This window comes from Elgaria multicarinata, chromosome 3 (assembly GCF_023053635.1).
Source record: "Elgaria multicarinata webbii isolate HBS135686 ecotype San Diego chromosome 3, rElgMul1.1.pri, whole genome shotgun sequence".
Classification (NCBI taxonomy): domain Eukaryota; kingdom Metazoa; phylum Chordata; class Lepidosauria; order Squamata; family Anguidae; genus Elgaria; species Elgaria multicarinata.
The window spans coordinates 18,041,553-18,055,701 of NC_086173.1; the positions used below are offsets into that span (position 1 = coordinate 18,041,553).

The window sequence follows — 14,149 nt, forward strand, 5'->3', positions numbered from 1 at the left end:
CATGTCTCGCTCCTGTAGGGTGACCATATGAAAAGGAGGACAGGGCTCCTGTATCTTTAACAGTTGTATTGAAAAGGACATTTCAGCAGGTGTCATCTGTATGCATGCATGCAGCACCTGGTGAAATTTCCTCTTCATCACAACAGTGAAAGCTGCAGGAGCCCTGCCCTCTTTTAAATGTGGTCACTCTAGCTCCTGCACCTTTCACTGTTGTGATGAAGAGGGGATTTCACCAGGTTCTCCATATATACAAATGACACCTGCTAAAATTCCCTTTTCTATGCAACTGTTAAAGATACAGTTATCTGAGATTTAAAAGATATCTGGTGATCCTTTACAAAAAGCCATGAAATTCAATAAACAAAAAACCTACGGTTTATAAAACAACGTTAAGGATGTACACTTTTCCACCAAGCTCCAAAAAGTGGGGAAATTGGGAGTTAAGGCTCACCAGCCTTAATGCCACATCCTCCCTAAGGAGGCAGAAAGTATTTTTATTTATTTATTTATTTATTTATTTATTCCTATTTATTTTTCTTCAAATTCCAAAATACATTCTTGAAGCTAACATTTCAAATTCTTTTGTACAGCTATGGTCAAACTGGTACAGGAAAGACGTTTACTATGGAAGGGGAGAAATCACCTAATGAAGAATATACATGGGAAGAGGTAGCATTTGTTTTATGAATTCTAAAGTGAAAAATGAGGAATTGGGACATGTCAGCTGCCTAACCTGGGCCCCTCCAGTTATGTTTCACTACAACTCCCATCATCCCCAAACAGGTCCAATGACCATACTGCCTGGCAAGGATAGGAATTATTGTCTAACACATCTGGAGGGCACCTGGCTGGGGCAGGCTAGAATATAGCTAACAGCAAAATTCCCTTTGAATGTTTCCTTTGAAGGAAATACAGGGGACTTCTTCCCTGGAAAATATGCACAGGAATGTAACCTAAATTTAAGTGCCTCTTGCATTAAAACAATTTACAATGGATTTTATTAGGGACACATATCTTAAAGTTGCATACTTTGCTTGATAGCATTCTAAAGTCCAAAGATTATACACTGATCCATTTAATGCTAGTATGTTTTGCTTATACACTGTTATTGTAGGATCCATTAGCTGGTGTAATTCCCCGTACACAGCATCAAATATTTGAAAAGCTTGCAGAAAATGGTACAGAATTTTCTGTGAAAGTATCTTTGTTGGAAATCTACAATGAGGAGCTCTTTGATCTTTTGAATCCATCTCCAGATGTTGGGAAAAGGCTGCAAATGTTTGATGATCCACGCAACAAGGTAAGAAATCTGACTTGTTTTCTTGAGGACTGTGGGATTCTGAATTAAAGAAGTAACCTCACATTTTGTTTTACAGAGGGGTGTCATAATCAAGGGTTTGGAAGAAATAACTGTTCACAACAAGGATGAAGTCTATCAGATCTTAGAAAGAGGAGCAGCAAAAAGAACCACTGCAGCTACTTTCCTGAACCAAGATTCCAGGTACGAAATATTTTTCTTTTGATAAGATGCATCTTGCTCTTTCATGTTATTGGTAATGATAAAAACAAGAAAAACATTAAAAAGTTGTAAGCCTTGAGGAGGACAAAAAAGTGGGATATGCTATAGCTTTTTGAAGTCTACACCATACAGCAAGAGTGTGAAGTTTCTCTAACAGCACATTTCTGTGCGCATCTACTCAGACGTTAATCCTATTATGTTCAGTGTGGCTTATTCTCAGGCAAGATTATCAGATTTCAGCTTAAATTACTCTGGAGATATATCTTGATTTTTGTTGGTGCTAGATACATTTCATTATGCACCATCTTTGAAACTGTGATTCAACTGTAGGTGAATACCTTTAAAATATAGTTATGACAAACATGAAATATGCCAGATGGTAAGGACCAACTTCTCATATGAGTCTCCTGATCTGCTTCTGACATAATCTAAGGTCCTGCTCCAGGTACCCCCACCTTCTGAGCTTAAGCAGGACCATCTCAGTGAAAGACTTCCTTTCACAAAACAAATACAGACTTTTGGAGGCAATTGAAATACCTGCTATTTATAACATAGTTAACATATAATATTGTCAGCATATAACATTGTCACATTTGGCATATTTATGAAATTTACAGAGCAATCCTGTGCATGTTTACTCAGAATTCCCAGCTAGATGTAGACCCACGTTGCTCTGTGGGTCTTGTTTAGAATTATTTAGAGTTCAGTTCTCATCCAAACATACAGACTTCTCCTTTGAGGCTGAAGTTTATTCTCCCCCACAAAAAGACGGCCCCTCCCCCATACAGCCCATTATAGCAATCCAAGCAGGATGTAACTAAAGGATATGTCACCATGTCCATATCAGTCCATATCGATTCCTGTATTGAGCAGGGGGTTGGACTCGATGGCCTTATAGGCCCCTTCCAACTCTACTATTCTATGATTCTCTGTGATCTACATCAAGACATCCCCATGTGCTCAGTTGGCGCACTAGGTTCAGCTTTGCAAATGCACTCCTAGCCACTGCCAAAACCTGGGAACTCAGGTTCAGGATGGAATCCAGGTATACACCCAAACTGTGAACCTGAATCCTGAAGGGGAGTGTAATCTTCTTGAAGACTCAGGTTGAATCCCTATTCTCTGATCTGCCTTTCGACTGACCAGGCGCACTTCTGTCTTATCTGGATTAAGATTCAATTTGTTTGTCCTCATCCAGTCCATTACTGATATCAGACACTGATTTAGAACTGAAACAGCATCCTTGCATTTGGGTGAAAAGGAGAGATAGAGTTGGATGTCATCAGCATACTGATGGCAGCAAAGGCCTAAATGCTGAAAAACCTCTTCCAGGGATTTCATGTATATGTTAAATAGCGAAATGGAATCCTGAGGGACACCATGGGCCAACAGCCAAGGCTTCAAACAGAAGTCCTTCAGCATCGTTTTCTGAAATGCTGTTCCAAGAAGTACTGGAGCCTCCATAGAACAGTGCCTCAGACCGTTTGCATCCAAAGGATGTGCCACTGAATTATAACGCTTAAAGGTAGTTTGGTTGTTCTGCTGCTGTTTACGCTTGTTACTTACTGTTCTGAAGTTTATTTTAGTTCTAGCATATATTGTAGATTAACATTTGTTGGAATTCAAAACTGAATTGTGGAAAGGCTTGATATTTATTTTAAATAAACGTAACTGCCACTTAAATTATTTTGGACACCATGCAGGCCTTGCTACAGCAAGTGCAATTATGTAGAACATATCATCTATAATCTACATAATATATTACGTAGAATCAGTGCTGGCTGGTGGCCAATGTGACTGGTCGAGCAATTGAGGTGGAGTAAAAGGCCGTGTGGCACAACAGCTTCCCAAATAAATAAATTGCAACTCATTATCAAGGATTAAAAATATTTGCAAGTTTCTCTTTCACCACCAAGCCTTTTTAAAAAGTATTTGCAACTCTCTGTCTCTCTCCCCACTAAGTCTTTTTTTTCTCTTACCACCAAGCTTTTTTTTTTTTTAAGTATTTGTCACTCTCTCACACCTTGGTTTACTAGATTTTTGGTGGTTGGAAGAACTCTCTTGGAACTTTCATTAGGTCAGTTCCTAATAGCATTTCCTATACTTCGGAGCGTTGGAAACAGCTTTGTGTTCGTGTTTCCCCTTGCTTTCTCAGACTTTCTTATGGTTTCCTTAGAACAGCAAGTATCTGGTTTGCAATCCTGATTTGGAGGGCAAACGCAAGCAGTTGGTTGCTGGTTTGGATGTAACAGCAAGCAGGCTTGTTTACGATCCCCCAAATGAGTGTCTGAAGGTTCAGGAACATGTGCTGTCGAATTGGCCTGTTTTTCATACTAAATTGTTCAACTAATTCAGAATTCATAGAAGAATATATTTTATTGCAAACTTTAATAAATAGTAGTTCCTACTGAAGCTTTCCTTGCCCAGTTGACTTTTCTGTATGTGTGATAGGGAATTTTTAAAAATGGTTTCTGCACTGAACTGAAGGAAAATCTTTCTGTATAGCTGGGCGATTTAACCCGCATTGTGAGTTGGTTTGATGTTAGGGGAACACTGCTCAAGTTTTTTGTTTTTTTAATAGTCGCTGGAATATTTATTTGAAACTCTTAACTTAATTTGCAGTCGATCCCATTCAGTGTTCTCTGTCACGTTACACATGAAAGAAACAACAGATGGAGAAGAGCTTGTTAAAATTGGGAAGCTAAACTTGGTAAGTGTCAGTGCATAAGATTGCACAGGTAGAGTTTATATGCAGGAACAAACAGAAGGGGCTGGAGAAGTATGACTTCAACCACAATAAAAGATGATTAGGTGAGGTGTTATTTCCAAATGGCCAGCCTCTGACAGGAACCAAGGGTCTGGAGGGAGGTTGCATTAGAGCAGCTAAAGTGGGCTGCTGGAATAACCTGGGACAGATTATTGGGAGAGGAAGTCTACGTTCCCTAGTTTTGAAGGGCATCTGGAAGGGTTTCTTCTTCCCTTCTCCCTCCCTCCCTGGCAATACTGCACATCTGGTTGGTAGGCTGAGGAGGGAGCCTTGGCAGCACCATTTTCTGTCTCAATTTTTTCAAGCGCTCAGTATTGAGTGTAGTCTTTCTTCCTTTGCTCAATCCTTTTACAAAGCTGGTTTCCCCACACAGTCCCTTCACTTTTGCTCTCCCGCCCTAGCATTAGCCTTTTCCTGAAGCTCAGCAACATTTGTTAAAGAGCTTTTGTAGCCCCAGTCTCCACCCCTCACCCTGAGGGGTGTATTTCAAATACCTCCCTGTCAACCAGCTCCAGTCCTTCATTATAATTGCAGGTAGGTTTATTTATTTATTTTTGAGACCATCTTTTATCAGTTGGCCGAGTAGAAAAGCAGGCCTGGATTTTTGTGGGCAATGGAAGAAATGTGTGTTTAGCTCTGGCATTGAAAACAAATTCCTAGGCTGAGCATGTCATCGCAGACATATTGTTCCGTAATTCTAATTGTGTCTTGCTTGTGACAAAAAAAAGGCTATGTGTGAAAAAAAATAGTTGTAAATTTAGTTTAAAAAGTAGAGTCCAGTGCCTAGTTTCTAAAGGTAACTTTTTGGAGGGGTTATCCCTGTAGGAGATATGAAATCATTTTGTTAGCCCTGTTCCTTATTTTTAAGTGTGGTTGGAAGATACAGGCTATAACTGTTTATTAATATTTGGAAAGAATGGCACTCTGAAAATTTTCAAAGGCAAGTTTCCGTTTCCTAACAAAAGTTACCCTGCTGCAGATGCTTAGCCTCTATCCCTCATCTAAGATCTTGTGCCACCTTAAAGACTAACACATTTATTCTGGCACAAGCATTCATGGATTATAGCCCCCTTCATCAGATGCATGGAATGTTAACAAAAGTGGGTTTTTTTTATAGCAATAGACTAACAGAACTACCTTCTAAAACATTATCCCTCATCTGTTCCCTGCTTTTCCTGGGCGGTAGAGGGAGTTAACCCATTGTGGGATACCTTCATTTCACCAACCCAGAATGAAACTTTTTGGTAAATAAACAATCACCTGTTCTCATCTGAAATGTAGGGGGTCTGCAGTCCCTGATGCCATCTCCAGTCCCTCTCAGTCTCATTTCCTCTAAACCTCCCCCAATACTACCAGTTGGTGGGGAACATGCGCGGGAGGGTGCTGTTGCACCATGTCCTGCTTTGTGGGTCCCTGGTCGACAGCTGGCTGGCCACTGTGTGAACCGAGTGCTGGACTAGATGGACCCTTGGTCTGAACTTGCATGGCTCTTCTTACGTTCTTATGCTTATTTCCCTTCAAATGGACCAGTTTGACTAATCTTCATTTCTGGCAAAAGGGCAGAGAAATAAAGTTTGCACCCAATCTGTCAAAATGCTTGTTGTTGTTTTTAAACTTCTCCAAGTCTGAATAATGTGTGGTAGCAACATTTAGTCTTTTGTAGCATGCCTCACAGTAACTGTGCTGATTTTGTTTAACATATAAGGCCGCAATCGTATGCACAGTTAGTGGAGTAGCTGAGTAAAAAGTGCATAGGATCAAATTGTTAGTCTGATTTTTCTCACTGAGGTGGCAGAGCTGAGAATGTGATCGATTACTTGCCCAGGAAAGCCGTATATCTCTTCAGGCTCAATATTCCCTAGCTCTAAAGTGAGACTTCCTGATTCAGAATGCTGGCACAACTTGCTTTTCCTCCAAAAACTATGTGCCATGCCCAGTTGTTGGTACTGGGCTGATCTCTCAGCTTCTGTGTTCCTCATCTGTAATTTATGAGCATTGCTTGCTTGCCTTTGATCAGCTCTTCATTTTGCTGGCCATGTAAGAGGGGGTTGAAGTTAGGTTCTTTCATTTACTTGTCACTCAACAGTTGTACCTGTATATGCAGGTCCTTCCAATCTGTGGTTCGTGAAATGCAGGTAATTGGTTCCACTCCCATTTTGGGTCTTGCTCTGGTTGTTAGACCTCCAGGTTCTAATAAAATCAGATCATGCAAGCCTAATGTCTCCCTGTCCCTGATGTATGGAATATTTGCAAGGGAGGTGGAGGCCACACTTACCTTCTAAAGAGAGATGTGTAATGACTTGGACAAGGGCTTGTAAGCCCTTCACCTTAATGGGAAGAGGGGAGCAGGATGTTGCACTTGCACAGTGGAAATGGAGCAGCACTCTGCATGTGCTCAGGGACACTCCTCCAGCTGGCTAGTGGAAATAATATTAGCTACCAAGCTTGGCCCCAATTTGTTGGCCCAACCTGTGACTATAGCAGCTTGCTGATGTAGGCAAGTTCTTGTTTATAGGTTGATCTGGCAGGAAGTGAAAACATTGGTCGTTCTGGAGCTGTTGACAAAAGAGCTTATGAAGCTGGAAATATCAACCAGTCCCTGTTGACTCTGGGAAGAGTCATTACTGCACTTGTTGAAAGAACCCCACATATCCCATACAGAGAATCTAAGCTCACTAGAATCCTGCAAGACTCTCTTGGGGGACGCACAAAAACGTGTATAATTGCAACAGTTTCTCCTGCATCCATCAATGCTGAGGTAAGGTGCTTTCCTTCAAATTACTTTATTGGCTGAAAGGGAATTTGGCCTCCAAGGTAAACTTGTTGCAGCCATTGGGAAGGCTTAGCAGAGGTTTGTTGCTGGACTCCTGACCTGTTGCAGGCAAACTCTGTGTATATTGCAGGGAATAGATGGGGGCATGTTTGAGATTTCAAATCTCCCTGCAGTACCATAAGACTGGCTGAAAGCTTACATATTGCAGTGGAGGAAGAGCAGACTTCTGGTGCTGGTAGGGCTGCCATGTTTCGTTGATGAAGGAGTGAAATTAACTCAGTGAAACATTTTACTCAGTGAAAAGTTTTGTCTCAGTTGAGACAGACTCATTAAAATAAATGTTTTTTTAAGAAGCTACAGAACCTAGGCATCTTATTAGAAGAGCCATTTTGCCTTCTCTGACACGGGGGGACTGCTTCTTTTGAGACAGTTCTTCCTATGACATGTGTCATCTAAAAATATACCAATTTTCATTGATGAAGGAGTGAGAAAACTCCTGAGTAATTAGTTAAGGTTTCTTTAATCAGGTTGCATCCCTAGATGCTGGTGAGGGGTGGGGTTGAGTAAAGTTGACAGAATGCACCACAGTTAAATGCAGCTTTTCCTTCCTGAAGTGAATATTGGGAGTGTGTTTAAGGGGCACTCTTGAATTTCTGTATAGAAGTGCTGAAATAGAAAACACTTGCTTTGCAGTAACTTTTTGTCTCTTGTGCAATAGGAAACCCTGGGTACTCTTGAATATGCTCATAGAGCAAAGAATATCTTGAATAAGCCTGAAGTGAACCAGAAGCTCACAAAAAGGGCACTCATTAAGGTTCAGTATGCCTTCATTAAGTATAAATGTTATACTTCGTTCTTTTAAATTGCTGAACTGCCTTGATACTAATAATAAATAAATTCCCGGTCATATCTTTCCGTTGCAATAAGTTGGAAAATGGGACTTGTTAAGAGTTATTAGATAGTGGAGTTTACAGATTGTGGTCACCTCAGCGGCTACATTGCAGCTAATGTTTTAACAGGAGTATACAGAAGAGATTGAAAGCTTAAAACGAGATCTTACAGCTGCACAGGAGAAAAGTGGCGTCTGCATTTCTCTGGAAAACTATGAGTGAGTATTTGGGTGTCTGTGAAGACTGGTAGCTTGGGGTTAACATGGCGTCACCCTTGTCCCCTGGGGTGTACAATTGTTTTGGTTGACTTGGCTGCCCAAGCCAAAAACCTTTGTCTCCAGCCATGCCCCAGCCTCCCAAAACAGGCCAAGACCCCACGCCACAGCCTTTCCTGACAAAAGAAGTGGAACAGAGGAGTACTGAGCACCTCTGATCAACACCTTTCTCAACCAGCTTTTCCACTTCGGGAAAGGCCACTGAGAGAGTGGGTGGCTGGAGCTGCTCCCGGACCTCCAAGCTGCCTTCGCTGCCTGGCTTTTACTGCTCTGCAGCAGGAAAGGATGGCGGGAGTGAGGGGATCCCAGTTTGGCCCTGGGTAGCTGCCTCCTTGCCGGGAAAAAGCAGCCCACACACTGTGGCTGGCGAGTGGATTTGTTAAAGCCTTCTCCTTCACTCTAATAGTGAACTCAGGTGGTGAGTGCCAACAGGATTGGCACCCAAATAAAGATACTGAGAAATAAGTGGAAGATTTCTGGAACTCTTGATGTTATTTATTTATCAATTATCAATCACTGTATTAAAAGAAATTTCTAAGCAGTATACAAACAATGCAGTATAATAAAATACTGTATAAAAGTTATAAGAGATAACAGCATGATAGCAAGGAATCCCGGAACAAGAGCACTCTTAATAGGATGAAAAATATACTATAACTTAATTGCAGGTCCCATTTGTTCCCTCTACAACAAACTGGGTGGTGGTGGAGTTGAGGACTGACAGGGTTATTGCTGATCTGGGCCACTGAGAAATAGAAAGGTGGTATCGGCTTGCTCAGGTGAAATCTGAAGTATGCAGATGTACAAAACTTTTTTTAAAATGGGGTAAAACCATTCCAATGATTGAGCATAAAAAGCTGCAATGCTGAGTGTGAGATGGAAAGGAAAGTGGGGGTGGCTGAGGGAATTGGCCTGCTTAAACCCCTTACAGCTTGTAGTATCTGGGAGGATGGCGTGGCTGATATATTGCAGTGTTTTGTTGCAGATCCCACTTGTCTTTGTCTAATGTGCTGTCTAGGCAATATTCCGATATGGGATACCTGGCATAGGTTTAGACTACGTACACTTCCGTAATCTTACTGATCTTGATGTAAATGGCCCAGTTACATAGTTTTATCAATAATTAGCAATATGAGAAGCTCTCAAAACTCTTTTATACTGTAGTTTTAAGCTTTTATATTTTATATTGTATTCTGTGGTTTTATTTTTTGTGAACTGCCCAGAGATCTTTGGTTATTGGGCGGTATAGAAATGTAATAAATAAATAAACCTGTGAAAATATGGTGGGAAATGGTCAAATATAAGTACGTATGTGTCTCTAGCTTTGTTCTCACAAACTTTTGAGTTGCTTTGTATATTCAACTTGCTCAGTGAGCACCATATGTGATTTTGGCTTTAGTGCTCTTCATGGGACGTTGACAGTTCAGGAAGAACAAATTGCAGAGTATATTGAAAAAATTGCAGCGATGGAGGAAGAACTGAAAAGAGTAAGTAAACTTCGTTAGTGGTTCTTAGTCTTAGAGATGCTTTGGGAAGGTGCAATCTATTTGTCATTTCAAAGAAGCTTCAGACTTCCTAGCTTAAAGTGAGGGATTTTAAGAGTGGCCTATTCCCACCTAGCCAACACTGTTCAGCATGTACCAAACTGGACAGTGTTGGCTAGGAAAGAGAAAGAAATGTACATACTAAATTCGTTGGTTGTAGTTAAAGCATTGTTAACTTTCCCATGCCGGTTTTCTCATGAGATGCAAATAGCATCAGTTGAACCTAATGCAGCTAATAGCTATCAGTTTCTAATTAAAAATAAGCATTCCGACAACATGTCCAGTCAGATGTTCTGAGGATGATGAGCACCAAGCCTCAGGCTTGCACACTCCTCCTTCCCCTTCCTTTCTTCCTTTCTATGTGTTAGGACTTTGGGAGCTATTGTAGCGAACTATAGCTTGCCGCTTTGTCTAAATGAGGCAAATCGTAGTTTGCTTTAAACCAGAATCCCAAGCAAAGATCAAATCATGCTTTAGGTCCTTGTTTAAGGACAAGCCCTGGTTTACTGCATTTGGGCAAAACTGCAAACTAGAAGCTGAATCTTAAAACCGCCTACCCTGATGCACAAAAGAAGGGAAGGAGGGAGATGCGAATCCAAGATTCACTGTTACTCATTCTTGTAATGACAAACTATGGTTTATCATTTTACATCTGAATTGTAAAATTCAGAGAGCTTCGGCTATTGGGCGGTATAAAAATGTAATAAATAAATAAAATAATAAATAAATTGAATGAGTGGCCTGGTTTAGATGTTAAATAATCAAGTGCCACTTTTTGCATTAAGTTTAGTTCTGCAAACCCATCATGAAGGGAGACCAATCCTTCCCTTACATGCTTCTCAGTTCACAGAAAACTCAGAGAGGTAGCAAGGGCGTCTGGGAAACCCTGTATATGAGCTGTTCAGGAAGGTGTTCCTTGCTTCTCTCAAATTCTCCAAGGAATACACTCTTTCTCCACAAGGAGCATCAGTTAGGAGAAGAGTGTGTCTGTACTCCAGTTCTCCAGTTACTTTAACTAGCTTTCCAGTGAGTTATTGCATGTTTAAGAGTAGATTTACAATATATATATTTTAATTAAAGTAGTTAATTGCATGAACGTTGCCTTAGTTGGTTTCCTGTCTCCAAATTATTCCACCAGCATAGGCTTGTAAACTCTGTTTAAGTGGATACTGCTGTTGCTTGACTCACTGAGCTGAAACCTACAAAACATTTTTGAGAATTAAATGGTTTATTAAATGCCAGTGTTGTGTAGTGGCTAGAGTGTCAAACTGGGATCCGGGAGATCTGGGTTCTAGTCCCCACTTGGCCATGGAAACCCACTGGGTGACTTTGGGCCAGTCACAGACTCTCAGCCCAACCCACCTCACAAGGTTGTTGTTGTGAGGATAAAGTGGAGAGGAGGAGGATTATGTACGCTGCCTTGGGTTCCTTGCAGGAAAAAGGGTGGGAGATAAATGCAATAATAATAAATAAATTTATTATGAGAAAAGCTTATGCGTGATAGTTGAGTTCTTTTGCTTAAAAACAAAACCATCTTCGAGATTTACGCTTTATCAGTCACTTTTAGCAACTTGTCTTATCCTACCATTCGAAAAGCTTTATTTCATTGTCAAGATAGTGCTCTTGGTACTGCCAGAGGGGGACTGGCTGAGTGGGTAAGCGGAGTGGTCAATGCCTCCCTTCACCAAGGAAGGGTCCCAGCCTGTTTGAAGGAGGCAGTGGTAAGACCCACACTGAAAAAGCCCTCCTTGTATTGGATAACTACCGGCCAGTCTCCAACATCCCATTTTTGGGCAAGGTATTGGTGCGTGTGGTGGCCTCCCAACTCCAGGGATTCCTGGATGAGACGGATTATCTAGATCCATTTCAATCTGGCTTCAGGCCTGGTTGTGGGACAGAAACAGCTTTGGTCGCCTTGGTGGATTATCTTCGCCAGGAACTGGACAGGGGGAGTGTGTCCCTGCTGGTTCTGCTGGACCTCTCAGCGGCGTTCGATACCATCGACCATGGTATCCTTCTGGGCCGCCTTGCTGGGATGGGTCTTGGAGGCACTGTTTTACAGTGGCTCCATTCCTTCCTGGATGGACGGACCCAGAAGGTGGTACTGGGGGACTCCTGTTCGACTCCTTGGCCATTGGCCTGTGGAGTCCCTCAGGGCTCTGTTTTGTCCCTCATGCTATTTAACATATACATGAAACCGTTGGGAGAGGTTATCCGGAGTTATGGGGTGCGGTGCTACCAGTACGCTGATGACACCCAACTCTACTACTCCTTTTCACCCAATTCCAAGGAGGCAGTTTCTGTGCTAAACCGCTGTTTGTTGGCAGTAATGGATTGGATGAGGGCGAACAAATTGAAGCTTAATCCAGATAAGACAGAGGTGCTCCTGGTCAGTCGAAAGGCAGATCAGGGAATAGGGATTCAGCTTGTGTTGGATGGGGTTACACTTCCCCTGAAGACGCAGGTCCGCAGCTTGGGTGTGCTTCTGGATTCAGCCCTGAGCCTGGATGCCCAGGTTTCGGCAGTGGCCAGGAGTTCATTTGCACAGTCAAAGCTAGTGCGCCAGCTGCGCCCGTTCCTAGAGATATCGGAGCTGGCCACGGTGACACATGCCTTAGTTACATCCCGATTGGATTACTGTAACGTGCTCTACGTGGGGCTGCCTTTGAAGAGTGTTCGGAAACTCCAGCTGGTTCAAAGAGCTGCAGCCAGATTGACCGGGGCTGGTTACAGGGAGCATACAACTCCCCTGTTAAAACAGCTCCACTGGCTTCCAGTCTGTTTCCGGGCACAATTCAAAGTGCTGGTTATATAAAGCTCTATATGGTTCGGGTCCAGGTTATTTGAAAGAACGTATTCTCCCTTATGAGCCTGCCCGTGCTTTGAGATCTTCTGGAGAAGCCCTTCTTTCAGTCCCACCTTCTTCACAGGCACGCTTGGTGGGAACATGGGAGAGGGCCTTCTCGGTGGCTGCTCCGGTGCTCTGGAACTCTCTTCCTGGGGAAGCTAGGCTGGCTCCCTCCTTGATGGGCTTTCGGAAGCAGGCTAAAACTTTTTTGTTCAAGCAGGCCTTTGGAGAATAATCCAGCCCTCCATCTATGTTAATGTCTTATAATTTTGTTGTGTTTTTTTTATTGTTTATGGTTTTGTTTCCCTCCCCCGCCCCCCCTCCATGTATATTTTAAACTTTGTAAGGCCGCCTTGAGGCCCAGCATTGGGCAAAAGGCGGGATACAAATAAATATAATAATATAATAATAATTCCTCTTAATACAGATCTCAGAGTTATTCACAGTTCAAAGAAGTGAAATGGAAAAGTGCCAAACAGACCTACAGTTCAGGGAAAAAGAACCGGAAGACACTCAGAAGCACTTGGAAACAACCAAGGTTCTTCTTGTCGAAGAAGAGTATGTGGCATCAGCTTTGGAGAACGCAGAAGAAAAACTTCATGGTACTGCTACCAAGGTTACACAGTTCACTGTCCTAGACTTTTCCCGGCCTTTGTGTGGTTAATATGCTTACAATACCTTGATTATAACCTACACTGTTAGAATTGGATGCATTCCAAGTAGCTCTTTAAATTTTGAAGCTTGCATCAGTCCATACATGTGATCCATTTCTGGTGAAGTGGGAGTGAATTGTCTACTTCACCCTCAAAAAGGAGAGGTGACTTGTACCATCTACTTCGTGGAAGCAAGGCTGGTAGAGTCTTTTAGCTTATGCCAGTTGGGGATGCCCTCTCAGCTTCTTATTGCTTTTACCAAGCTAGCAGGATTGCCCATGGCATGAGCCTTGCGCACCGAATCTATCCATAGGCAATAGTCCACATCAGCACATAATGCAAAACCATGATTTAGCATTTTATGGCTCTAGTTAATTGCTAAACAAGCCCATTTTAAACCATGGAATGTTTGGCTGGTTTGTTTATCAAACTAGAATTCATTTTAAACCACAATTTCTAGTTTATCCATAATGACAAGCCAGGAATAGCAGAAACAGAATATATACCAGTTGCTAGGGAACATGTGTGTGGGGGTGCTGCTGTTGCACCGTGTCCTGCTTGTGGGTCCCTGGTTGACAGCTGGTGGGAATGGAGCGCTGGGCTAGATGGACCCTTGATCTGATCCAGCATGGCTCTTCTTATGTTCTTGTTAAGTCCCCTTTCTGTCTGCACAGGAAGCAGAGAGGGTCAGGTGGAGCATGAGTCTGAGACGTTGCTTGGAGCTGGAGAGGATTGTCTATGTGGTGCTAAATCATGGTTTAGCTTTACATGTGAACTAGCCCACTGTGACTGAAGCTTTTTCCCCTTCTCTCTCTCTTTCTCTGGTTTAGTTTATTTGGAGGAACTTCTGCTTTTGCTGTTTATCTGGGGAGCCTGCAAA

General features: G+C 42.3%; 1 protein-coding gene across 1 annotated transcript in view; it reads left to right on the plus strand.

Annotated features, from left to right (window-relative positions):
* The window catches only part of LOC134394222 (kinesin-like protein KIF11), a 33,269-nt gene that overhangs the window by 14,638 nt on the left and 4,482 nt on the right, over positions 1 to 14,149 (plus strand). Inside the window, exons 6-14 of the mRNA XM_063119475.1 lie at positions 591 to 669; positions 1,115 to 1,300; positions 1,377 to 1,501; positions 4,142 to 4,229; positions 6,802 to 7,044; positions 7,778 to 7,873; positions 8,079 to 8,167; positions 9,624 to 9,711; positions 13,044 to 13,218. Coding sequence (XP_062975545.1) covers positions 591 to 669; positions 1,115 to 1,300; positions 1,377 to 1,501; positions 4,142 to 4,229; positions 6,802 to 7,044; positions 7,778 to 7,873; positions 8,079 to 8,167; positions 9,624 to 9,711; positions 13,044 to 13,218 — 1,169 coding nt within the window. The remainder of the gene's footprint in view (positions 1 to 590; positions 670 to 1,114; positions 1,301 to 1,376; positions 1,502 to 4,141; positions 4,230 to 6,801; positions 7,045 to 7,777; positions 7,874 to 8,078; positions 8,168 to 9,623; positions 9,712 to 13,043; positions 13,219 to 14,149) is intronic.